The 26,935-nt window shown below is 46.2% G+C and overlaps 1 protein-coding gene across 1 annotated transcript; it reads left to right on the forward strand.

Moving 5' to 3' along the window:
* The first annotated feature begins 218 nt into the window (after window positions 1-218).
* Window positions 219-26,538, forward strand: LOC122922124 (cholesterol 24-hydroxylase-like). Its single transcript, XM_044272610.1, is given in 17 exon segments — window positions 219-441; window positions 1,228-1,305; window positions 5,552-5,633; window positions 18,424-18,494; window positions 19,041-19,127; window positions 20,599-20,737; window positions 20,895-21,005; window positions 21,433-21,589; window positions 22,259-22,321; window positions 22,400-22,472; window positions 22,559-22,625; window positions 22,627-22,644; window positions 22,862-22,882; window positions 22,884-22,973; window positions 23,244-23,332; window positions 23,432-23,498; window positions 25,602-26,538. Coding segments are annotated over 17 exon segments (1,509 nt in total). The 5' UTR covers window positions 219-304; the 3' UTR covers window positions 25,761-26,538.
* Window positions 26,539-26,935: the final 397 nt, after the last annotated feature.

A 26,935-nucleotide genomic window follows, 5' to 3' on the forward strand; every position in this document is an offset into this window, starting at 1 on the left:
TCAAAGACAACTCCAAATCATTTTTTTTCTCCTGGATCTTTGGGGCCCACTATGTTAGCAGATATGGTATCTGGTACTCTGGTGGGCCAGTCCGATGCTTTACACATGCCAGTAGTATATGATACACCAACTTCCTGATTGGTTCCAGCAATGCGTAAGGCCTCAGCCAAGGAATGTGATAAGCTCCTCCTTGTGCTCCTGGAGGACGGACGCTGTGATTTATTTTGCAGCCTGCTTCTTGCTTTGTGTCTCAATAGTTGTCACAAGCTGCAGCCCCTGACCTGTGCTGATACAAGAAGAAGACATGGGGTTGTGGGCTTTTATGACTGCAGCTCTTATTCTGCTCCTGATCCTGGTTGTCCTCTGTTTCCTTCTTTACTGTGGATACATCTACTACATACACATGAAGTATGACCACATCCCTGGTCCTCCCAGAGACAGGTAAGGAGCGAGAAGGGGGTAGACAGAGAGACAATATTACGCTGCACACACCAATGTCTTGCAGTTCTGCTGGAAAAGAAAGTTTGAAGGGTGCAGATGTTTCATTTAGTTAAATCCCCACTTTTAATGGAGTAGCAATAGGGGGTTAGGAGCTCATAATCACACCGGACCCTTTATCTGGGGGACCACAAGCTCCTTTGCTAAATAAAGTCTCTGTAAGTGTCATCAGATACAGCATACCGGTGAGACGGGGACCAGGAGTGTTACAAAGTTTATTAGAAAGTGGCAGAACGTTTCATTATAGAAATATTAAACTCTACTTACAGAAGCCCCCTTTAATGTGTACGTCCTGGCAGTCTTATATCCCATACACAGAATGGCTACCAAGAATGAGACTTTTGCCCTCAGATTTTTCAGTACCATGTATGTCTGTCTCGTGATCATAGTGCTCCAGTACTGTCATTGTATATACGTTGTGTGTAACAGGGCCGCTCTGTTTCTGCAAAGTCATTATTTTTCAGCTATTCCTGTTTTTACAACAGTAAAACTCGTCCACCTGGTTGCAGCGACGCTCACCATCTGCCGCACACGTTAGGAAGAAGAGGCGTTACACAACGTCCTTCATCTGCTCCATACATTTAGAGCATGGCATGTCACGAAAAGCAAAAGTGCCACAAAATCCCCACATGTAATTCTACCTGTAGCCGTGTCCTATCGACCCCTATAACTACTCCAAGGAAACAATTCATGAGATTCGATACAATGTAGATTGTATTTATTCTGCAGTTTTCTCTTTGGACACTCGCCAACAATAATGAAGCTGATGAAGGATAATATGGTTATGTATGACACCTTCCTGGAATGGTAAGTGGTCACCAGTCATCACTGGCTACTATAATATATAATTTACTATTACTGTTGCAAATGTTTTTGTGGAGTCTGCTATTCGAATATAAGTTTTTGCAGAAGGGATTGGATCTACATAGAAAGATGATGCCAGAATCTCATTATGTGACCTCCAGTGATCAAAGCAATTGTTCAGTTTCCCTTCAGTAAGGAGCCCTATAGTACCCCAGTAGCACTGGTGTAGCTATAGAGATTGCAGTGGTTGCAGTTGCAACCGAGTCCCTAAACCAGGTTGCCAGTGGCGTTGTATTTTTCTATTATGGAAGCGCTCACTAGTCTGCAGGAGGCGGGGGAGTGAAGTGCTGTGAGCGCTGTACTCACCTCTCCCTGCTCGTGCAACGGGCGCCTCCCCTAGGGCCCTTTATATAAAAACACGCGTCCCAGAGGAATGCCAAGTGGTATAGTGCAGCCTAACATGTCCCTTTATGTGTGTCACGGTGCTCCTACCTGGATACATCTGCATCCCAGGCTTTGGCTTCGAAGCAATAAATAGGGGGAATAATTAGTGCCCCTCCAGGTGCTCCCCCGCTGACTTACCCCCAAAGCAGGCCGGTGAATACTAATGAGCGCTCATTAGTACCGAAGGACCAGGAAGCGGTAAATGCTCTGTACTTACCACTTCCTGGTCCTCGGCTGTCGGCTGTGCAGGGCTGCGCACAGCGTGAGGGCGCTCTGTGACCTCACGCTGTGCGTGCCAGTTCAGAGCAGAGTCGACTGAGGAGAGAGAAAATTGCAGGCGGCGTCCAGGAGCAGGAGAGGTAAGTGTTTTTTTTTATAAAAAATGTGGCTGCTGGGGGCATAATAGGGGCTAATCATGAGAGGCATAATGGGGGCTAATTAGAGGCATAATGGGGCTAATTAGAGGCATAATGGGGGCTAATGAGGCATAATGGGGGCTAATGAGGCATAATGGGGGCTAATGAGGCATAATGGGGGCTAATGAGGCATATAGGAGCTAATTAGGCATATGGGGGCTAATAAGAGGCATAATGTGGGCTAATGAGGCATAATGGCTTATAATGGGAGCTAATAAGGCATATGGGGGCTAATGAGGCATATGGGGGCTAATAAGAGGCATAATGTGGGCTAATGAGGCATAATGGCTTATAATGGGGGCTAATGAGGCATAAGGGCTGATATGGGGGCTAATGAGAGGCATGGGGGCTGATATGGGGGTGATAAGAGGCATAATGGGGGCTAATAAGAGGAATAATGGTGGCTAATGAGGCATAAGGGCCTATAATGGGGCTAATGAGGCATAAGGGCTGATATAGGGGCTAATGAGGCATAAGGGCTGATATGGGGGCTGATATAGGGGTGATAAGAGGTATAATAGGGGCTAATAAGAGGAATAATGGGGCTAATGAGGCATAAGGGCCTATAATGGGGGGTAATGAGAGGCATGGGGGCTGATATGGGAGTGATGAGAGGCATAATGAGGGCTAATAAGAGGCATAATAACTGTCATCCACAGATGCCCACATAACAGTGTGTCTTCCACAGATCCACCATAACAGTGCGCCTGCGCACTGATGAGAGACAGAAAGAAGGGGAAAGAATCCGCGGAAGCAAGCAGAGGACGGCACAGCAGACGACTGAATAGCTTCTTTTGTAAGTAAATTGTTTTATTATAAATGTATTCCTGCAGACCGCAATTCTCTCGTATTTTGTAATCTTATTTATATATACTTATTTTGTTTTTGTCCCCCCTGTTTTTGACTGTGGTATTTTTGGTCCCCCCCCCCCCCTTATATATTGTTCCTAGAGTCGCCACTGGGAATAATTGAGGGATTTGAAAGAAAGATTGAGTCCAGACCTTGTAGAACAGCAGCTTTACTTTGCATAAACATTCTCCAAAACGGTTTACAGACTCTGTCTTGGTCCCAGCAGGCTTTAGCATGAAACTGGCAGGCAAACTCTACTCTGCTATATCTGTTTCTCTCTGGCTCTGCTGTACTGACAGGCTGACTGTATGACTTTGCTTCTTCTTGTATGCTGCACTTCTCTTTGTATGGTCTGTCTCTAGATCAGGCTAGGGAACCTTCCTCTTGGCTCCTGAGGCTCTAAGCTTTGGCCTCCATGGCCAGCAGAGGGTGCTCTGGCTGGCTTTGGCACGTCCAGCAGAGACTTGCCCCGGTACACCCTTCCCCTAGCTGGGGGTAAAATAGACTAATCTAGAAACTGGTCCCCACCCTTCCTGCAGGAAGTGGGACTAGCCCACTTCTCCACAGAGGGGGGTTAGAATGGAATGGTAAGTTCCATTCTATCTAAGTATAGCTCTGCCATGTTTGCTGCCCCCTGCTGGTGAACCAGGCACATTGCATGAACAGTTACATAACATCAGAAATGCACAGTGTGGAGGATCTGGAATAAATGCATAAGATGACATGAGGTTAGACCAATAAAGACAGTAGCAAGGTGCAGAAGTGGTAACACCACTCTGGGGTGTTACACTTGCTCTTCTTGGGGCCGCTCTGGTGTGTCAGGCCTCAAAAAGACAAGAGAGCCTGGAAGACCGCCAGACCTTGAGAATGGCGGCAGAGCAGGAAAGCTAAATTAATTAATTTATTTTAAAGTCTTATCTAAAGTCTTGGGGGGTTTGAGAGGTCTAATGAGGGTCTGGTCTGAGGTCTGATATGGGGTGGTCTGGAGGTCTAATGGGGGTCTAATCTAAGGTCTGATATTGGGGGCACCTGACATGGAGGCCTAATGGTGGTCTGATCTAATTTATGATATAGGGGGTTCTGAGAGGACTAATGGGGGTCTGGTGTGAGGTCTGATATGCAGGTCTAAAGGGGATCAAAGCTGAGGTCTGATATTGGGGGGTCTGACATTGAGGTCTAATTAATGTTGGACACTATTTGCTGGGGGCAGTTATTTTTTGGAGCACTGTGTGCCACTAATTATTGAGGGGCACTATCGGTTTGGTACCAGTATTTTCAGGGTAGCTATTTCTGCAGTATAATATTGGGGAGCAGAGTGGGTACAGTATTGGGGGTGGGAGGATGATGGAAAAGTAGGAAACTAAGATTTCTGTTTGTTAAACTCTGAGAGAAGAGATTGCTAAAATAAATCATCATGGCGGTCTGGTCTGAAAGGAGAAAGAGAATGTCTACATCAGGAGACGTTACTGGATGTAAGAGGTACCCTGTATGACCCTGTATGTTCTGTAGCGCTGTATGTAATGTTTTTCAAGCGGGGTTGTCTGCTTTTTACTGTTGATGACCTATCCTGAGTATAGGTAATCAATATCAGATCAGCGGCGGTCTGCCTCCTGGCACCCTCGCCGAGCGATGCCTTCTCTGCTCTGTTTACCTGCTTGTCGCAGCAATTGCAGTGGTGAGCAGTGAAATTATAAGTATGGCGTCCCAGGCTAAGCTGTCCCATAGAAGTAAAAGGGGATGCCTGCCACGTTCGGGTGTGGGAGGGAAACACCACACCAAACATAGGAGGGAAAGGGGTGAGGGAATAAGGCCTGGAAACTAGGGAAAGGAGATGGACACGTCCTAGTAAAACCCTAATCAAAGTCCTGACTAACTACCAGTATGAACAGACCCCAGAGGTAGGTGAGTTCATACACAGGAATACCTAGTGTCCTAACTCACCCTAAAGGACCCTGGTACTAATGTCAGGACTGAGACAACCTGTTCCTCCAAAAGGAAGGATGAACAGGAGTCTCCCTCAGGCCTTAATACAAATGACAGGGAAATGCAACACACAAAATAACCCAAACAAAATACAAAAGGGAAAGAAAACACTTATCTTTAAGTGGCTATGGCAGCACCAGGAACTCAGCTGAGATCCACACACCAGCAACCCACAACTCAGAAGCTATAAACCGCGTAGCATAGTGGGAGAAACAACAATAAATAGAGAAGGTTAAATTACCATAATAGCCACATCTGGGGAAAGAAGGTGCGGCAAGCACCAGAAACAACACAGACATCATTTGATCCAAACGGAAAACATGTCAGATCAAACCACATGTGGCCAGTCTCACCGATGTCCTGCCACCTGTCACGGGAACGTCCATGACAACACCATACTTGTAGTTACTCTGCTCACCACTGCAAATGAGCAGGTAAACGGAGCAGAGAAAGCAACTCTCATATATGAGCGCTGCCTTCTCTTCAAACAGCTGATCGGGGGAGGGGTCGTTATCCACTAAGGTTTCTGTATTGTCATGATAACATTTATTTTCTAGGGTTGAGAAGTACGGTCCAGTGATACGTGTTAATTTGTTACACGGTACATTTGTCATTGTTATCAGTCCAGAATGGGTTAAGGCAAGTAACCAATCATACTGTATATCTATATAGTCAGATTCCTCTACATCACGGGTGACAAACACAAGGCCCGCGGGCCGAATCCGGCCCGCCAGACCTCGTCATGTGGCCCGCGTAGCCGCCGCCGGCCGCCGGCCTTCACCTTTTATTATCACTTCCTGCAGGCGGCCCCCGCTCCTCCCGGCTCCTGTATCGGGTGTATCAGCTGTGAGGGAGGAGGGGCTGGGGGCCGGCATCTGCTTTTATAATGACAGCGGGGCCCGTGCAGTGACTATTCTACTACACGGGCCCCGCTCACTGTATAATCATATCTCTAATAGTTAATGGTTACCGTATGTATATAATCGCATAAGGAGCGCTGTGTATTACCGGTACTTACAACTACAAGCGCTCGCCGAGAGGAGGGAGGAGGCAGGCCGGGAGGACAGGCGCTGGCAGTGTGAGTCATACGTCACGCGCCTGCGCCGCCCACTTTATGAATGAAGCAGGCGGCGTGGGCGCATGACGTATGACTCACGCTGCCAGCGCCTGTCCTCCCGGCCTGCCTCCTCCCTCCTCTCGGCGAGCGCTTGTAGTTGTAAGTACCGGTAATACACAGCGCTCCTTATGCGATTATATACATACGGTAACCATTAACTATTAGAGATACGATTATACAGTGAGCGGGGCCCGTGTAGTAGAATAGTCACTGCACGGGCCCCGCTGTCATTATAAAAGCAGATGCCGGCCCCTAGCCCGTGTATTGAGGGTCATTCACTACAGGGACACCTATGGAGGGGATCTGTGGATGACACATAGCATAAGATGCTATATATGTGTCATCCACAGATACCCCCCCATAACTGTCATACACAGATCCCCCATAAGAGCCACCCACAGATCCCCCATAAGAGCCACCCACAGATCCCCCATAAGAGCCACCCACAGATCCCCCATAAGAGCCACCCACAGATCCCCCATAAGAGCCACCCACAGATCCCCCATAAGAGCCACCCACAGATCCCCCATAAGAGCCACCCACAGATCCCCCATAAGTGTCACCCACAGATCCCCCATTAGTGTCACCCACAGATCCCCCATAAGTGTCACCCACAGATCCCCCATAAGTGTCACCCACAGATCCCCCATAAGTGTCACCCACAGATCCCCCATAAGTGTCACCCACAGATCCCCCATAAGTGGTCACCCACAGATCCCCCATGTGCGTCACCCACAGATCCCCCATGTGCGTCACCCACAGATCCCCCATGTGCGTCACCCACAGATCCCCCATGTGCGTCACCCACAGATCCCCCATGTGCGTCACCCACAGATCCCCCATGTGCGTCACCCACAGATCCCCCATGTGCGTCACCCACAGATCCCCCATGTGCGTCACCCACAGATCCCCCATGTGCGTCACCCACAGATCCCCCATAAGAGCCACCCACAGATCCCCCATAAGAGCCACCCACAGATCCCCCATAAGAGTCACCCACAGATCCCCCATAAGTGTCACCCACAGATCCCCCATAAGTGTCACCCACAGATCCCCCATAAGTGTCACCCACAGATCCCCCATAAGTGTCACCCACAGATCCCCCATAAGTGTCACCCACAGATCCCCCATAGTGTTCACCCACAGATCCCCCATGTGCGTCACCCACAGATCCCCCATGTGCGTCACCCACAGATCCCCCATGTGCGTCACCCACAGATCCCCCATGTGCGTCACCCACAGATCCCCCATGTGCGTCACCCACAGATCCCCCATGTGCGTCACCCACAGATCCCCCATGTGCGTCACCCACAGATCCCCCATGTGCGTCACCCACAGATCCCCCATGTGCGTCACCCACAGATCCCCCATGTGCGTCACCCACAGATCCCCCATGTGCGTCACCCACAGATCCCCCATGTGCGTCACCCACAGATCCCCCATGTGCGTCACCCACAGATCCCCCATGTGCGTCACCCACAGATCCCCCATGTGCGTCACCCACAGATCCCCCATGTGCGTCACCCACAGATCCCCCATGTGCGTCACCCACAGATCCCCCATGTGCGTCACCCACAGATCCCCCATGTGCGTCACCCACAGATCCCCCATGTGCGTCACCCACAGATCCCCCATGTGCGTCACCCACAGATCCCCCATGTGCGTCACCCACAGATCCCCCATGTGCGTCACCCACAGATCCCCCATGTGCGTCACCCACAGATCCCCCATGTGCGTCACCCACAGATCCCCCATGTGCGTCACCCACAGATCCCCCATGTGCGTCACCCACAGATCCCCCATGTGCGTCACCCACAGATCCCCCATGTGCGTCACCCACAGATCCCCCATGTGCGTCACCCACAGATCCCCCATGTGCGTCACCCACAGATCCCCCATGTGCGTCACCCACAGATCCCCCATGTGCGTCACCCACAGATCCCCCATGTGCGTCACCCACAGATCCCCCATGTGCGTCACCCACAGATCCCCCATGTGCGTCACCCACAGATCCCCCATGTGCGTCACCCACAGATCCCCCATGTGCGTCACCCACAGATCCCCCATGTGCGTCACCCACAGATCCCCCATGTGCGTCACCCACAGATCCCCCATGTGCGTCACCCACAGATCCCCCATGTGCGTCACCCACAGATCCCCCATGTGCGTCACCCACAGATCCCCCATGTGCGTCACCCACAGATCCCCCATGTGCGTCACCCACAGATCCCCCATGTGCGTCACCCACAGATCCCCCATGTGCGTCACCCACAGATCCCCCATGTGCGTCACCCACAGATCCCCCATGTGCGTCACCCACAGATCCCCCATGTGCGTCACCCACAGATCCCCCATGTGCGTCACCCACAGATCCCCCATGTGCGTCACCCACAGATCCCCATGTGCGTCACCCACAGATCCCCCATGTGCGTCACCCACAGATCCCCCATGTGCGTCACCCACAGATCCCCCATGTGCGTCACCCACAGATCCCCCATGTGCGTCACCCACAGATCCCCCATGTGCGTCACCCACAGATCCCCCATGTGCGTCACCCACAGATCCCCCATGTGCGTCACCCACAGATCCCCCATGTGCGTCACCCACAGATCCCCCATGTGCGTCACCCACAGATCCCCCATGTGCGTCACCCACAGATCCCCCATGTGCGTCACCCACAGATCCCCCATGTGCGTCACCCACAGATCCCCCATGTGCGTCACCCACAGATCCCCCATGTGCGTCACCCACAGATCCCCCATGTGCGTCACCCACAGATCCCCCATGTGCGTCACCCACAGATCCCCCATGTGCGTCACCCACAGATCCCCCATGTGCGTCACCCACAGATCCCCCATGTGCGTCACCCACAGATCCCCCATGTGCGTCACCCACAGATCCCCCATGTGCGTCACCCACAGATCCCCCATGTGCGTCACCCACAGATCCCCCCATGTGCGTCACCCACAGATCCCCCCATGTGCGTCACCCACAGATCCCCCATGTGCGTCACCCACAGATCCCCCCATGTGCGTCACCCACAGATCCCCCATGTGCGTCACCCACAGATCCCCCCATGTGCGTCACCCACAGATCCCCCATGTGCGTCACCCACAGATCCCCCATGTGCGTCACCCACAGATCCCCCCATGTGCGTCACCCACAGATCCCCCATGTGCGTCACCCACAGATCCCCCCATGTGCGTCACCCACAGATCCCCCCATGTGCGTCACCCACAGATCCCCCATGTGCGTCACCCACAGATCCCCCATGTGCGTCACCCACAGATCCCCCATGTGCGTCACCCACAGATCCCCCATGTGCGTCACCCACAGATCCCCCATGTGCGTCACCCACAGATCCCCCATGTGCGTCACCCACAGATCCCCCATGTGCGTCACCCACAGATCCCCCATGTGCGTCACCCACAGATCCCCCATGTGCGTCACCCACAGATCCCCCATGTGCGTCACCCACAGATCCCCCATGTGCGTCACCCACAGATCCCCCATGTGCGTCACCCACAGATCCCCCATGTGCGTCACCCACAGATCCCCCCATGTGCGTCACCCACAGATCCCCCATGTGCGTCACCCACAGATCCCCCATGTGCGTCACCCACAGATCCCCCATGTGCGTCACCCACAGATCCCCCATGTGCGTCACCCACAGATCCCCCATGTGCGTCACCCACAGATCCCCCATGTGCGTCACCCACAGATCCCCCATGTGCGTCACCCACAGATCCCCCATGTGCGTCACCCACAGATCCCCCATGTGCGTCACCCACAGATCCCCCATGTGCGTCACCCACAGATCCCCCATGTGCGTCACCCACAGATCCCCCATGTGCGTCACCCACAGATCCCCCATGTGCGTCACCCACAGATCCCCCATGTGCGTCACCCACAGATCCCCCATGTGCGTCACCCACAGATCCCCCATGTGCGTCACCCACAGATCCCCCATGTGCGTCACCCACAGATCCCCCATGTGCGTCACCCACAGATCCCCCATGTGCGTCACCCACAGATCCCCCATGTGCGTCACCCACAGATCCCCCATGTGCGTCACCCACAGATCCCCCATGTGCGTCACCCACAGATCCCCCATGTGCGTCACCCACAGATCCCCCATGTGCGTCACCCACAGATCCCCCATGTGCGTCACCCACAGATCCCCCATGTGCGTCACCCACAGATCCCCCATGTGCGTCACCCACAGATCCCCCATGTGCGTCACCCACAGATCCCCCATGTGCGTCACCCACAGATCCCCCATGTGCGTCACCCACAGATCCCCCATGTGCGTCACCCACAGATCCCCCCATGTGCGTCACCCACAGATCCCCCCATGTGCGTCACCCACAGATCCCCCATGTGCGTCACCCACAGATCCCCCCATGTGCGTCACCCACAGATCCCCCATGTGCGTCACCCACAGATCCCCCCATGTGCGTCACCCACAGATCCCCCCATGTGCGTCACCCACAGATCCCCCATGTGCGTCACCCACAGATCCCCCATGTGCGTCACCCACAGATCCCCCATGTGCGTCACCCACAGATCCCCCATGTGCGTCACCCACAGATCCCCCATGTGCGTCACCCACAGATCCCCCATGTGCGTCACCCACAGATCCCCCATGTGCGTCACCCACAGATCCCCCATGTGCGTCACCCACAGATCCCCCCATGTGCGTCACCCACAGATCCCCCATGTGCGTCACCCACAGATCCCCCATGTGCGTCACCCACAGATCCCCCATGTGCGTCACCCACAGATCCCCCATGTGCGTCACCCACAGATCCCCCATGTGCGTCACCCACAGATCCCCCATGTGCGTCACCCACAGATCCCCCATAACAGTGCCATCCACAGATCCCCCATAACAGTGCCATCCACAGATCCCCCATAACAGTGCCATCCACAGATCCCCCATAACAGTGCCACCCACAGACCACAATTAGTTCAAAACCCACCAAAACAGTAATAATTGAATGCAGTGACAATAATTTATGATAATAAAGAGTGGACACATAGTCCTACAGATACAACTGGCCCTTTGAGGGTGACCAAACTGCTGATGCGGCCCCCGATGAATTTGAGTTTGACACCCCTGCTCTATATTCTTGAATTCTCCTGATCTACGTATACTGAGTGTGCAATTAACAAATATCAGAAATGCATCACTTGCACAAATATATATAGAAATACAGTGCCTTGAAAAGGTATCCATTCACCTTGAACTTTTCCAAATTTTTTCATGTTACATCCACAAACTTAAATGTATTTTATTGGTATTTTATGTGATAGACCAACACAAAGTATCAAGTATGTGTGAAGAAAAATTTAACTGGGAAGTGTATTCAACCCCTCTAAGTAAATACATTGTAGGACCAACTTTCACTTTCAATTACAGTGGCAAGTCTTTTAGGGTCTGTCTTTACCAGCTTTTCTCATCTACAGGCTGAACTTTTTGCCCATTCTTCTTTGCAAAAAACCTGGGTCAGATTGGATGGAGAGCATCTGTGAACAGCAATTTTTAAGTCTTGCTACAGATTCTCAATGGGATTTAGGTCTGGACTGTGACTGGGCCATTCTAGCACATACATATGCTTGACCATTCCATTGTAGCTCTGGCTGGATGTTTGGGGTTTTTGTCCTGCTGGACGGTGAACCTCCATCCTAGTCTCAAGTCTTTTGGAGCCAGGTTGTCCTTACAGATTGCCCTGTATTTAGCGCCATCCATCTTCCCATCAACTCTGACCAGCTTTCCTGTCCCTGCTGAAGAAAAGCCTCCCCACAGCATGATGCTGTCACCACCATGTTTCACAGTGGGGATGGTGTGTTCAGGGTGATGTGTAGGGTTAGTTTTTCGCCACACATAGCATTTTATATTTTGGCCAAGTTCCACTTTGGTCTTATCTGACCAGAGCACCTTTTTTCCACATGACTTTTTATGGCTTGCTTTCATAAATGGCTTTCTTCTTGCCACTGTTCCATAAAGGCCAGATTTGTGGAGTCCACAACTAATGGTTGTCTAGTGGACAGATTCTCCCACCTGAGCTGTGGCTCTTTGCAGCACCTCCAGAGTGACCATGGGCTTCTTGGCTACTTCTCTAATTAATGCTCTCCTTGCCTAGGCTGTCAGTTTAGGTGGACAGCCATGTCTTGGTAGGTTTGCAGTTGTGCCATACTCCTTCCATTTTTGGATGATAGATTGAACAGTGCTCCGTGAGATGTTCAAAGCTTGGGATATTCTTTTTTTTAACCTAACTCTGCTTTACTCTTCTCCACAACTTTATCCCTGACCTAAGTAGAAAAAGGCGGCTGGCACTCACTATGTGGTTTCACATCAAACAACAATTTATTATAATCACTATACCGCTAATACAACAGTAAAATACATATAATCTAAAAATGGTAATTAAAAAATCCCCTAAAAAATAAATAATAAAATGCAAAGTATCTTGTTATGTTGGATCATAAACCGCACCAAAAATAAAGTCTCTGTTGGAGAATAAATGTTTCTTTGCCTGTTTGGGCAGTATGTGTCCAATTCAATACAAATGCCGTCACTTTAAATGCAAAATGCAGCCAAGTCCACAAGCTGTGTGAAATACTGTTGGGGAGTAGTATCACTCGTTTTGTATTTCTCTTCCACAGTTCTTATACAAATCTTGTAACTTCCAATTTGAAGTATATGATCGATTTCTAGGGTAAATGTTGTAGCTTACCCTCCCAGACGAATCTCCAGCCGTCTGTTTGTGCTGCTTCTGCTCGCTCTCAGCGTCCCCGCTCTCCGGCGTTTGTCACGTGGTGTACCGGAGTTATCGCGGGATTTGAGTATTTCAGTCCGAAGATCTGATGAGAGCTGCAGAGTAGGTAAAAAATGGAGCGCTCCACTTATAGAAAGTAATTCAAATATCGTCGATCATATCCAAAGGCTTGTTGTTGGCAGGGATATAACGCTAAACGCGTTTCGAGGACTTCAGTCCTCTTCCTCAGTAGCTATATCCCTGTTGTTAAATCCCCTCCTTTTATATCTTCATCAGCAATCCACAAAATCTGGACTGGAATCGCTTTTCCTCCCATTGCGGTTTTTTGGTGCGGTTTTAAAATCGCATATGCGTTTTTTATGGCATTCAAACCGCAACCTATTTATTAGTGTAGATATATCCACTCACAGTTATTCACAGATATAAAATCACAAATATAAAATCCCTGACCTGTCTGTTGTGTTCCTTGGTTTTCATGATGCTGTTTGGCTGTTTGATCCCTAATGTTCTCTAACAAACCTCTGAGGCCTTCACAGAGCAGCTGGAGTTATACCAAGAATAAATTACACATAGATGGACTCTATTTACTAAGGGGTTCTCCGGGAATTAGGAAACCGAAAATACTCAAATATTACTTCATTATAAATACCTTTCATTAGTTATAATGGCTCGTTTTTTCAGGGGAGCAGTCATTAGGAAAAATGAAATGGCCGCCATTCTAGTAGTCCACACAAAACCTGTCCTAATTACATAGGAGGATAAGTTAAAGGGTTTCTACCACTTAGGTGTCACATATTTGGCTGTCAGACACTAGCGATCCGCTAGTGTCTGCTCTGGCCAACCATTCTAATACAATTGCTTTTGGGGCGGTGGTTTGGCTAAAAAAACTACTTTTATTAATATGCTAATGAGCCTCTAGGTGCTATGGGGGCGTCATTAGCACCTAGAGGCTCCGTCTACCTTTAGAAACTGCCGCCCCCAGCGCGTCCCTCCAGCCCGCCCATCTCCTCCTGAATGCGATCCTCGTATGTATTCTGCGCATGCGCAGTAAATGTCTGACGGCTTCCCTGCTCAGACATCTCCACTGCGCCTGTCCTCGGAGCACTATGGCGTCATCGCGCAGGCGCAGTGGAGATGTCTGAGCAAGGAAGCGATCAGACATTCACTGCGCATGCGCAGAATACATACGAGGATCGCATTCAGGAGGAGATGGGCGGGCTGGAGGGACGCGCTCGGCGGCGGCCGTTTCTGAAGGTAGACGGAGCCTCTAGGTGCTAATGACGCCCCCATAGCACCTAGAGGCTCATTAGCATATTAATAAAAGTAGTTTTTTTTGCCAAACCACCGCCCCAAAAGCAATTATATTAGGATGGTTGGCCAGAGCAGACACTAGCGGATCGCTAGTGTCTGACAGCCAAATATGTGACGCCTAAGTGGTAGAAACCCTTTAAAGAGCTGCTCCATCTTCCTCTCTTACTTATCAGGGATTGTGATCCTGAATACAGTTTAATATGATCTTCAGAGGAATCTCTGTAGGAATGGAGTTCATTAGGAGACATAAAGTACAGAGAGGATAGTGGGGGTGTAGCAGCAGCTCTTGTATGCAGTCTCCATTACCACAGCCCCACATTACCCGTCCTGTCCATCCTCTCTGTACGTCATGTCTCCTCATTAACTCTATTCCTACAGAGATTCAGCTGAAGATTTTATTAGCTGTATTCAGGATCATAATCCCTGTCAGGGAGAGTAGAGAGCAGGATGAGGCAGCTCTTTAGCTCAGTGTTGTAAAGTAACTTGTCCTGCTGTGTAATTAGGACAGGTTTTGTGTGAACTAATAGGACGGCGGACATTTTATTTCTCCTAATGATTGATCCCTAGACAAAATGAATCATTATAGCTAATGCAATGTATTTGTTTAGTATATGTTTACACTAAAGTAATATTTAAGTATTTTCATTTTTTTAATTCCTGGAGAACCCCTTTAACCCCTTAGGGACCCATGACGTATCGGTACGGCATGGTCCCGAGTCCTTAAGGACCCATGACGTACCGGTACGTCATGAGTTTAAAATTAGATTGTGGCGCCCCAGGGGTTAATCCGCACAGGATGCCGGCTGAAATCATTCAGCCGGCATCCTGTCACAACGCTGGGGTGGGTCATATGACCCCCCCGTATCGGCGATCGCAGCAAACCGCAGGTCAATTCAGACCTGCAGTTTGTTGCGATTTCTGCAGTTTCTGATCAGAAACTTTAGTGTGGCGAAAATATATAGTTATCACCCCCCCTGCACCTCTGAATGATTTTAGCCCGGTGGGAGGTGCAGGGCGGGTGTTGCGGGCGGTGCGGCAGGCGGGATCACGATCCCCCGCCCGCCTCCCGCCGAATAATCGTTGGCTTCTAGTGGTTATACCAGGGTGTCAGCACATTGCTGACACCCTGGTATAAACGGCTGACATCTGTGAATGGATGTCAGCCGTTTAACCCTTTCCATACAGCGGTCCGTACGGACCGCTGTATGGAAAGAGTTAACAGTAAGATGCGGCTCCCTCCCTCTCCCATCGGGGGGCTGCTGTGCCTTTGCAGCCCCCCGACAGGATGGGGTGACAGAGGGAGGGAGCCCCAGTCCTTACCCTTCCCCGTCTGCGAAGTTGTGGCCACAACTTCGCAGATGGGGAAGGTTCCCATGGCAACAGGACGCCTTCTCAGGCGTCCTGCTGTCCATGATGCTGAACAGATCTATGCTAAAGGCATAGATCTGTTCAGACAAAGTGTAAGTAAAATACAGTACAGTACAATATATATTATGTATTATACAGACATCAGACCCACTGGATCTTCAAGAACCAAGTGGGTCTGGGTAAAAAAAAAGTGAAAAAAAAGTAAAAAGAAAAAAACACATTTATCACTGATTAAAAATGAAAAAAATAAAATTCCCTACACATGTTTGGTATCGCCGCGTCCGTAATGACCTGATCTATAAAACGGTCATGTTACTTTCCCCGCACGGTGAACGCCATAAAAATAAAAAAATAAAAACTATGAGAAAATTGAAATTTTGCCCACCTTACTTCCCAAAAAAGGTAATAAAAGTGATCCAAAAATTCGCATGTACGCCAAAATAGTGCCAATCAAACCGTCATCTCATCCCGCAAAAAATGAGACCCTACCCAAGATAATCGCCTAAAAAAAAATAAAAATATGGCTCTTAGACTATGGAAACACTAAAACATGATTTTTTTTGTTTCAAAAATGAAATCATTGTATAAAACTTACATAAATAAAAAAAAGTATACATATTAGGTATCGCCGTGTCCGTATTAACCGGCTCTATAAAAATATCACATGAGTTAACCCCTCAGGTGACCACCGTAAAAAAAAAAAAGATAAACGGTTTAAAAAAAGCAATTTTTTGTAATCTTACGTCACAAAAAGTGCAATAGCAAGCGATCAAAAAGTCATATCCACTCCAAAATAGTGCCAATAAAACAGCCATCTCATCCCACAAAAAATGAGATCCTACTTAAGATAATCGCCCAAAAACTGAAAAAACTATGGCTCTTAGGCTATGGAGACACTAAAACTTTTTTTTGTTTTAAAAATGAAATCATTGTGTAAAACTTACATAAATAAAAAAAATTGTATACATATTAGGTATCGCCGCGTCCGTGACAACCTGCTCTATAAAATTACCACATGATCTAACCTTTCAGATGAATGTTGTAAATAACAAAAAAGCTATTTCTTGTTACCTTGATGCACAAAAAGTGTAATATAGAGCAACCAAAAATCATACGTACCCTAAACTAGTACCAACAAAACTGCCACCCTATCCCGTAGTTTCTAAAATGGGGTCACTTTTTTGGAGTTTCTACTCTAGGGGTGCATCCCCCCTGATGGGACATGGTGTCAAAAAAACCAGTCCAGCAAAATCTGCCTTCCAAAAACCTGTGGCATTCCTTTCCTTCTGCGCCCTGCCGTGTGCCCGTACAGCAGTTTACGACCACATATGGGGTGTTTCTGTAAACTACAGAATCAGGGCCATAAATATTGAGTTTTGTTTGGCTGTTAACCCTTGCTTTGTTACTTGAAAAAAAATATTAAAATGGAAAATCTGCCAAAAAAGTGAAATTTTGAAATTGTATCTCTATTTTCCATTAAATCTTGTGAAACACCTAAAGGGTTAACAAAGTTTGTCAAATCAGTTTTGAATACCTTGAGGGGTGTAGTTTCTTAGATGGGGTCACTTTTAGGGAGTTTCTACTCTAGGGGTGCATCAGGGGGGCTTCAAATGGGACATGGTGTAAATAAACCAGTCCAGCAAAATCTGCCTTCCAAAAACCAAACGGCGCACCTTTCACTCTACGCCCCGCTGTGTGGCCGTACAGTAGTTTACGGCCACATATGGGGTGTTTCTGTAAACGGCAGAGTCAGGGCAATAAAGATAGTCTTGTTTGGCTGTTAACCCTTGCTTTGTTAGTGGAAAAAATGGGTTAAAATGAAAAATTTGACAAAAAAATGAAATTCTCAAATTTCATCCCCATTTGCCAATAACTCTTGTGCAACACCTAAAGGGTTAACAACATTTTTGGGTGGTTTCTATTATGTAAGCCTCGCAAAGTGACTTCAGACCTGAACTGGTCCCTAAAAATTGGGTTTTTGTAAATTTCTGAAAAATTTCAAGATTTGCTTCTAAACTTCTAAGCCTTGTAACATCCCCAAAAAATAAAATATCATTCCCAAAATAATTCAAACATGAAGTAGACATATGGGGAATGTAAAGTCATCACAATTTTTGGGGGTATTACTATGTATTACAGAAGTAGGGAAACTGAAACTTTGAAATTTGCAAATTTTTCAAAATTTTTGTTAAATTAGGTATTTTTTTATGCAAAAAAAAATTTGTTTTGACTTCATTTTACCAGTGTCATGAAGTACAATATGTGACGAAAAAACTATCTCAGAACGGCCTGGATAAGTCAAAGCGTTTTAAAGTTATCACCACTTAAAGTGACACTGGTCAGATTTGCAAAAAATGGCAAGTCCTTAAGGTGAAATAGGGCTGAGTCCTTAAGGGGTTAAATGACTTCTGAAGGCAATTGGTCACACTGGATTGTATTTAGGGGTATCAGAGTACAGGGGGCTGAATACAAATACACGCCACATTTTTCAGATTTTTATTTATTAACAATTTTGAAAACCATGTATAATTTTCTTTTCACCTCACACATAATTGTACATTTAAGTTTGTGGGTGTAACTTGAAATAATGTGGAAAAGTTCAAGCGGTATGAATACTTTTTCAAGGCACTGTATATACACAAATGTATACATAAATATATACACAGCTAGTTCTCTCTGCACCACTGTACCTCAGGCACAAGAACTGGATACAGTATGTTTTGCTCCTTTATGACTAGCAGGGCCTGATCCTCATAATTAGAGAATCATCAGACAGAACAGATCTGACTTGATATTTTTCTTCTCTCATCTTTTAATTACATTCATTTTATTTTTTGGCTTTTTTCCACAGGAATTCTTGATGTCACCAAAATATGCCAAAGATAAATTATATGAACGTCTTGAAACTTTGTTTGGAACAAGGTAACAATGGCTTAAAGGTGGATGCTCACCTTTGCAACAATTTTTTCTATTTAGTACACCAAACAAAGATCCAGCTCTGAAGCTGTCTTTTCTTGATAAAATGTTCACCTTTTTTGATCATACATTAAAATATCAGAGAAAACCAGCCGGCTCCAATGTAGCCCAAAAAAAAGAGCCACAAATAAGCATTCAGCTGAAAGCTGTGGAGGAGGTATGGGATGCTGTGGGCAGTCATTGGTGCCACCTATTAACTTTTTGCTAAGCGAATCTCTAAGACTTCAGAATTCTACAATATCTCTCTAGATACAGCGCATTTAGTAAGTCTCCAGAGCCTTTCACTTTTTGTAAAAAAAAATTCATGTTCCTGCTTGTGCTTAAGTAAAAAAAAAAAATTAAGTCTCTTTGTCAAAGAGTCTGCAGACTTTTTGAATACATTGTATATGATATGTATATGGCTGTAAATTGACTTTACAATTTGTTTCTGAACTGTAGTAGTATTTGGTGCAGAGATTTACAGGGTTTTTAGTATTTTTATTCCCTTTATAGGTTCCTGGGAAAGGGTTTAGTGACAGATCGAGACTATGACCACTGGCACAAACAGAGGAGGATGATGGATCCAGCATTCAGCAGAAAGTAAGAAGCTGTGTAACTAATCAAGTGACAAGATGGTGCGGGGTCCTGTATAAAATGGGAGAACCAGGATAGGGAGAAGAAAGGACAAATAAAAATATGACTGTATATACGGCAGAGGGTTAAGCATCTGTACTATTGGCAAAACATTTTGAAAAGCTAAGATAACTTCTAATACCCTTCAATAAAGATTGTGTGGTGCTTGGTTACTTAAAGGGTTTGTACTTTTTGGACAATTATTGTTGCAGGTGAACCTCATAGGGCATTCTGCTGCTGGGTCTGGCAGTAATCAGCTGTGATTAATTGGGAAACCATCAGCAAGTGTTCAATTACCTTGCATCCCTTCCGGAGTGAGAGACGTTTTTGTATAGCCATTTTTCACTCTGGCAAATAATAGCAAATGAGGGCCCCTAATCAAGGAAAATGGGTTCTCTAAATCAGAATACCCATTTAAAGAGTAGGTATAATTGGAAAATGACTGATTGTTTAAATCAACTTTTCTAAACATATTTCTTTAAAGAATTTTAAGTAATTATTTAACATTTTTCATGTTACTATTTACAGCATATATATATATATATATTTTTTTTTATCCTGAAATCCTGCCTTTTTTACACTGCGCCTCATAATAGTCTGACTCTTCCTGTTCTGTTAAGATCACTTCTCATCAATCATCTCATTATCATCACAGGCAGGATTATAACGACAGGTGACAGCTCTGTACAGATAACACAGGATCCATCATTCAGAGTAGGTGACGCATAAAAGAAAGAAAGAGACAAGAGGCAGCGCCTCATGTGTGGTGTTGTCTCAGAGTATATGATATTTAAGTAATATATTACGCTTACATGAAGTTTTTGTGAGGAGTCACAACAACCATAAGAACTTCGCTGGTTTGTCCGACCAGCAGACCTGGGTTACTGCACTGCTGCCTGGGTTCCTGCCCCCACCGATAGAACGAATACCGGGGTAACATCAAACGTGAAGAAGAAGCAAAAAAGGAAGCACTAATTCAGCACTATCAGTAGGGACAATGAGCATAGTAAGTATAGTAGAAATATATTTATTAATGTCAATGCGTTTCGAGGGCAAAAAGCCTGTTGACATTAATAAATATATTTCTACTATACTTACTATGATCGATGTCCCTACTGAGTGCTGGAATACTGGTTCTTTTTTTGCTTCGTTTTTACATTTCACAGTAGGTGATGTCACAGCTAACCTTCTCTCCCTCCCTGCACAATGACCTCTGCACAGGTCACAGAACATTCTCTCGTAGAAGTCAACAAAGTCATCTCCAGACCTCAGACTAAAAAATTAGAAAATAACAACAGATTTAAAAAAAATAGGAATATTTATCACCATCTGGTAACTGGTAAGAATAAAATATAGGTGACACATTCCCCTTAAGTAACTCATCAGGGTCTAAAGTTTCAATGACTTCAGAATCCAATGATGTTCCTCTATTTTGCAGCTATCTGATCGGATTAATGGGAACGTTCAATGAAACAGCAGAAGACCTGATGGACATACTGGGAGATAAGGCAGATGGAAAATGTCAGGTCGGGATGCACGATATGATGGGTAGGGTCACACTGGACATCATAGCCAAGGTAATAGGCAGTGCACCCTACAGGCACCACATGCATTGACCCTTTCATTACACACTATTGTGAATTACAGTTACTTATATAAAAGCGGGAAACCTCTCGTAATACACATGGATCTTTGGAAATGTTTAATATGATTGATTATTATTGCATTGACCAGGCTGCTTTTGGGATGGAGCTGAACTCCCTTCACGATGATCAGACGCCATTCACCAGAGCCATCACAACTGTAATGAGAGGAATGGTTGAGACACGGAATCCTTTAGTGCAGGTATGTATTCTCCAGTGTCACTACTGCAAAGGTCAGTGAGGAGACAAACATATATGGTCATTAAAGGGGTTGCCTTATTTAAAAGACCCATATTAAAACAAAGGGTTAATAGAGTTGGTCCTTGTTCAGGACTCTTATCTGTTAATACCAAGAGAGTTTCTCACTCTGCGGGAACCAGTGTGTATGCGCTTTACATAGCCCACTGAATTCCATACTCAATGTGTAATACTTACTTTACCCTGTGGTGGCGCTGCAGAGAAACATCTACAGATTAAGCCACAGATTGATTGCAGGGGGACACATCCTGGGGTGTAATAAGCATGTATAATTGGAATCGAGGATGATATGATGAACAGATATAACCATGCTCCAGCTGACGATACATTGTGCAGGCCGCACGCTTAGTTACTTGTGGTCCTTCTTATAGTATATGCCAGGAAAGCAGGCCTTTATCAGAGAAGTCAAAGAGAGTCTCAAACTCCTCCGGGAAACCGGACGAGAATGTATTTTACAAAGAAGGAAGGCGATTCAGGATGGAGAAGACATTCCTATGGATATCCTCACACAGATCCTTAAAGGAGCCGGTATGTACACTATATGAAGACGGTTGTGTAGAAATTAAGGATTGTGCGTATATATCTGTTGCAGATTCTGCTACAAAGGGGATTTTTGACCGAATCTGCAACTGGTCTAAAAAAAGGGTCAGGGAAGGGGGTGGCGCAGCTGGCCCGTCTCATTTATCATTTTCTATGCCTGTTTAAGGAATAGAAAATTATCTAAATCAAGGGGGCTGGAGTAGATTTAGGCTGGCAGTGGATGCGCCTGACTTATGTAGAAGCCGGCACCTCTACATAACTTAGACACATTATGCGCCAGCGCAAGGGGTCTTAAGACCGGCATCTAAAACATCAGTCTCAATAAATGACCCCATAAGTTCTTACTGATCATGCAGGAGACTCCAGCTGTTGGGAGCCTCAGAATACAGTGATGCTGCACTGGCAAGATAGACAAATACTGTATAAAGTAGAGCGTTCTAAGGCTGGCCAGACACAAACATTCAGCCGACCTTTATTATTCCAGATCCCCTTATACACATTCATTCATGACTCTGTTCAGTGTGCACATGTGGGGGCTGTTGAAATCTGGTAGCCCCATTCACACTAGATGGCCAGCTTTGTCTTGGGTTTGGCCGACATACATCCAATGTGAATTATTTCTAGAGTCTCATCATCTCTCTCCATTTTTGTTTCCAGAGATAGAAGACGGCTGCAGTCTAGAGGATTTAATAGATAATTTTGTCACATTCTTTGTTGCAGGTTAGTAATCTATATCTGTCAGTCTGTCTGCCGGCGTCTGTCTGTCCCTCTCTTATATCTATCTGCAAATGGTTTCAGGTCAAGAAACAACGGCCAACCAGCTATCCTTCGCTGTGATGGAATTAGCACGAAACCCGGAGATCCTGACAAGGTAAAACAACTTCATTTATCAATCCAGTCCCTTATATTTCTACCATTATATTAGTAGCCATTGTGATAATATTCCTCATTCCTCAGAGTCCAGACTGAAGTGGATGAAGTTCTTGGCTCCAAAAGAGACATTGAATATGAAGATCTTGGAAAACTACAAGTATCTGTCCCAGGTCCTGCTAACAGTAGAATAGCTTTTATAGATTTATGGCTGCTCTACACAAAGTATCATCTAGTTTCCTTGGAACACAATTAGCACACAAAGCCCTTCGAGTTGCCTGACTGGGTTTTGTCCAGCATGTAACTGCTGTCGAGTTCTCACTAACAAGAATGAAGACCAAACCTACTTGAAATATTTCGAACAAAACTGAAATTTTCTTTTTCCTACAGGTCTTAAAGGAAACCTTGAGGATTGTACCCAATAGCCCCTGGGACAACAAGAGTCCTAGAGAAGGAAATGGTCATCGAAGGGGTGAGGATTCCTCCTGGAACAACTCTTATGGTAGGTGGTGGACTGATATGACGTCATCAAGGAGTGACAAGGTTTCCCTAATTTTACTGAGGATCTAATATTACAATTATTCATGCCTTTCTGATAGTAGTGGTGGAGAGGTCACATAGATAATTCATCTCATTGAAAAAAAGAAAATTGTGCTAAATAGCTAAAAAATAATGTCTTTGTTATACCGAAGCTCAAGAAATATAAAGAACTTCTGATTTCATACAAAGTATTAGGACTTCTCATATTGTCCAGGATTTCTTCTACCTGCAGTTAAATACTTACATCATGGGTCGGATGGAGAAATATTATCAAGATCCCTTGGTCTTCAATCCTGACAGATTTCACCCTGATGCTCCTAAGTAAGTGCAGCGTCTATACTGTTATATAATACAGTACCGTAATATAATCCACACTGTCATAATCCTGTGACTATATCACTATTTCTTTTATACATACAGGCCTAGCTATGCCTACTTTCCATTTTCTCTTGGACCACGATCATGTATTGGGCAAGTATTTGCTCAGGTAAGTGCAACATAAGGAATAATCAAAGGGTTATGCTTTAGTTGTTTACAAAAAGGAAGATCAGACATAATATAGTCAGAAGTGTAGCTAGGCTTTCCTGCACCCGGGGCAAGGATTCAGCATTGCGCCTCCCTTCCCCCCCCCGTACACTTGCCATTTAAATTCACATAGAGGGAAAAGCTCAGTGACGCCAAATTTCTTTGTACACTAAGCCACTCCGCTAACTCTGCCCAATGCATAACTATACTTACCCAGTCCCAACTAATAAAATCTATCATAGGGTACACAGCGGTACCAATACACCTTGCAATAAATGAAAGAACCAACTGGCCCTACTTCATCCAGGGTGTTGTTGGCCTTGGCGTGATGTCCGCTGGATCCGGAACAAGGTCGATGTGGTGATAGAGCAAAAATAATAACCTCATAAGGAAGGGGGGCACTGTGCTGGCCCTGGAAGACTGAGCCATCCCAATGTATAACAGGGTAATCTAGGGCATTTCTCTTTAGTGCTACCACACAGTACTAAAGCCCACATTGTGCCACATTGTGTCCCCTCACATGTACTAATGCCCACATTGTGGCCCCTTCACAGTAGTTATGTCCTCCTTATGGCCCCTCACAGTAGTTATGTTCTCTCTGTGTCCCCCTTTCGCCCCTAGTGTCCTCTCCAGGTCCATGACAAAAACAAAACACAAATACTTACCTGCGTCCCCGATGATCAGCCCATCCATCTGGTCGTTCCCAGCAGCGGCACGACCAACGCGCTCACACACACATGGCACTGCTGGCGGTGCAGGAGGTTGATTGCCAGGCTTTGAGCGCTGCTCCCACAGCCAGCAGCGTAATGTGAGGCCTGTAGGGTATTGATGACGATCAGGCTGACTGGTGAAGCAGGGGGAGAACAGCTCCCTGCTTCACTATGTAAAGGACCTGCCCATAGGTGCGCTCCCTTCAGCCTCCAGGTAGAGAAGCGATGCCAGCTGGCACTGCGGTGATCTCCAGCAAGCCATCCAGCCTGTAGGAAACAAAAATGGCACAAACAACTGCCTTGGAGGTTATGAGGACACACAACCAGGATGTAGGTAGGTATGTCCAGCTAATTCTCAGGTCTTGAGAGGGAAACACCAGCACCATGGAGAGTAGTCCACAGGCAGAGTAGCGGTACACACACAGCTCAAGCCTCGGGAAGGGACAGTAATCCAGGTCCATATAAACTATAGCTTTAATACGCTGGGTCTCTTCAGAGAGACCCAGTGCATCACAGCGAAGGAATGGCTCCCCCGATCACCGCATGGGGGGGCCATTCCTGACACCATTTATGACACGTTTGACCACAACATCTAGAGAGTTACATGTCTGCGATCAATCAGCAAATACCCAGCGGCTATGGTGCCTGCTGCGCTCGCCATATTTAAAACGCCTCGCCCAATATCTCACAATTGGAGAAATTTTATTGCAAAAAAATAGACACTCATTTCTCACACTGAATTATATTAAAATAACACGTAATGGTGGCACAACCAAAGAATAAAAAGAATGTTCTGGGCACAGAAAACCCCATACACACGATATATGAAATCTCCTATACCGGGATAAGCAACCTCCAGCACTGCACCTGTTGTGAAATTCCAAACACTCTCCATTCACTTCTAAGAACAGCCGAGCAAGTGTGCATGCTGGGAGTGGTAGTTTCTTCAGCAGGAGTGCCGGTCACTGACCGCTGTCCTATACCGGGCTCTTTTCAGATATTGCTTTCGAATTTTCCAATGACAGTGGCAAGTAAACAGATGAGGGCTAAGAGCTGTATGGAGCCCATGGACATTCACCAATGGCGTCTTCTAACCCATTTATCTATTTTTATAAAAGTAATCCTTTTTGGGGGATCTGTATCAGGAGGAGGGAATGATATCCTGGAGCTCAACACAACTAATATTTGGGGATTTATATAATTATGTTAGGACAAGATCCTAAGTACCACAGATAGCGGAGACTCCACATCTAGAATCCCAAAGTGTTATCATTGGGAAGAAATGCATTTTATAATCTAGTGATGTACACATGTGACAACCTGCCCCATGTCATGTCTGTGTTCTCTCTGTACAGATGGAGGCAAAGGTTGTCATGGCCAAGCTCCTGCAGAGATTTGAGTTTGAGCTGGTGGAAGGACAGAGCTTCAGGATCTTGGACACCGGGACCCTGCGTCCTATGGATGGTGTGATCTGCAGACTGAGACCCCGAGCAGAGCACAAATCCAGAAAATAAAATAAAAAATAAAAATGAAGACATCAGAAGTCAGACATTAGATTTGTTCTTTATTATATGACCGCTCCAAATATGGAGCAAAGGATCACTGCCTGGAAAAAAAAAAAGTTTTTAACTTTTGAGCCTATAAAAGTGTATTACAACTTTATATGAGTAAAAACCCAATCAGCAAGTTGTTCATATTGTATAGATTCCAAGGTCTAAAGAAATACTGAATGTAGGTATGGTAATGATAGAGATGTGAATATCATTCTATATTTTGTATCTTTACGGACTGTGTACTTAGATGATTTTTTTAAGTAGTTGCTTTAAGCTGCTTGTTCCTTACTTGCAAGCGCTTCATCCTCCTCCCTTTGCTTCAATCTGCCTTTTTATACAATGATGAACAGAGAAGGGGGGAGCACACAGCTGTGGGATGAGCTCATCCTCACTTCTCCTCACAGATGTGTCAATATGATGTATGGACTGTAGAAGAATGCTTAAGCCAATTACGTAGTTAGCACATACCCATGTAAACTTATTGCTTATAAGAGAGCACCTCTATGGAGAGCACCGTTCTATGGAAAGAGTAGGTGTAAAGAGCGCACCAAATGCTTGAAATAACTTCTTTATTAACTTCAACTTTTCTTCATATAACACTGCCGCCTCTGCAGCAGATAGTCCATGTACAAAACTCGTGTTGAATAAAGATTTATATAATGGCGGTATGCATAAGATGGTTGTTCAACTGTTCAGTCTTGTCATTCAACATAAAATGGTGGACATATTTGTCTCTTGAGTATCTGTTGTTCAATTACTTTTATTGACATGAATACAAAATGAATAATCAATTGGACTGAGTCCAGGCGAAATCAAATAGCATTGTCAATCGCAAACTATCCTCAAGACATCTGAGATAACACATTTTTTATGTGAAATACTAGCAATATTAGCGAACATGAAAGGATTACATAAAGATGATAAATCTACTATCCTAAGGGGAAGGGGAAAACCTAAGGGGAAGGGGAAAAAAAGGGAGGGAAGGAAGGGAAGGGTGCAAATTTAGGTATACTGTTTTTCTTCTATGTCCTGTATCTCTGCAGACCGCAATTTCTTAAGCCTAGAGACGTGCAAAATAAATCTACCTCGCACCACGCATTTTAATGCTTCCCATTGAATCGTAGGGCTGGAAGCAT

The sequence above is a fragment of the Bufo gargarizans genome, chromosome 11, assembly GCF_014858855.1.
Source record: "Bufo gargarizans isolate SCDJY-AF-19 chromosome 11, ASM1485885v1, whole genome shotgun sequence".
Taxonomy (NCBI): Eukaryota; Metazoa; Chordata; class Amphibia; order Anura; family Bufonidae; genus Bufo; species Bufo gargarizans.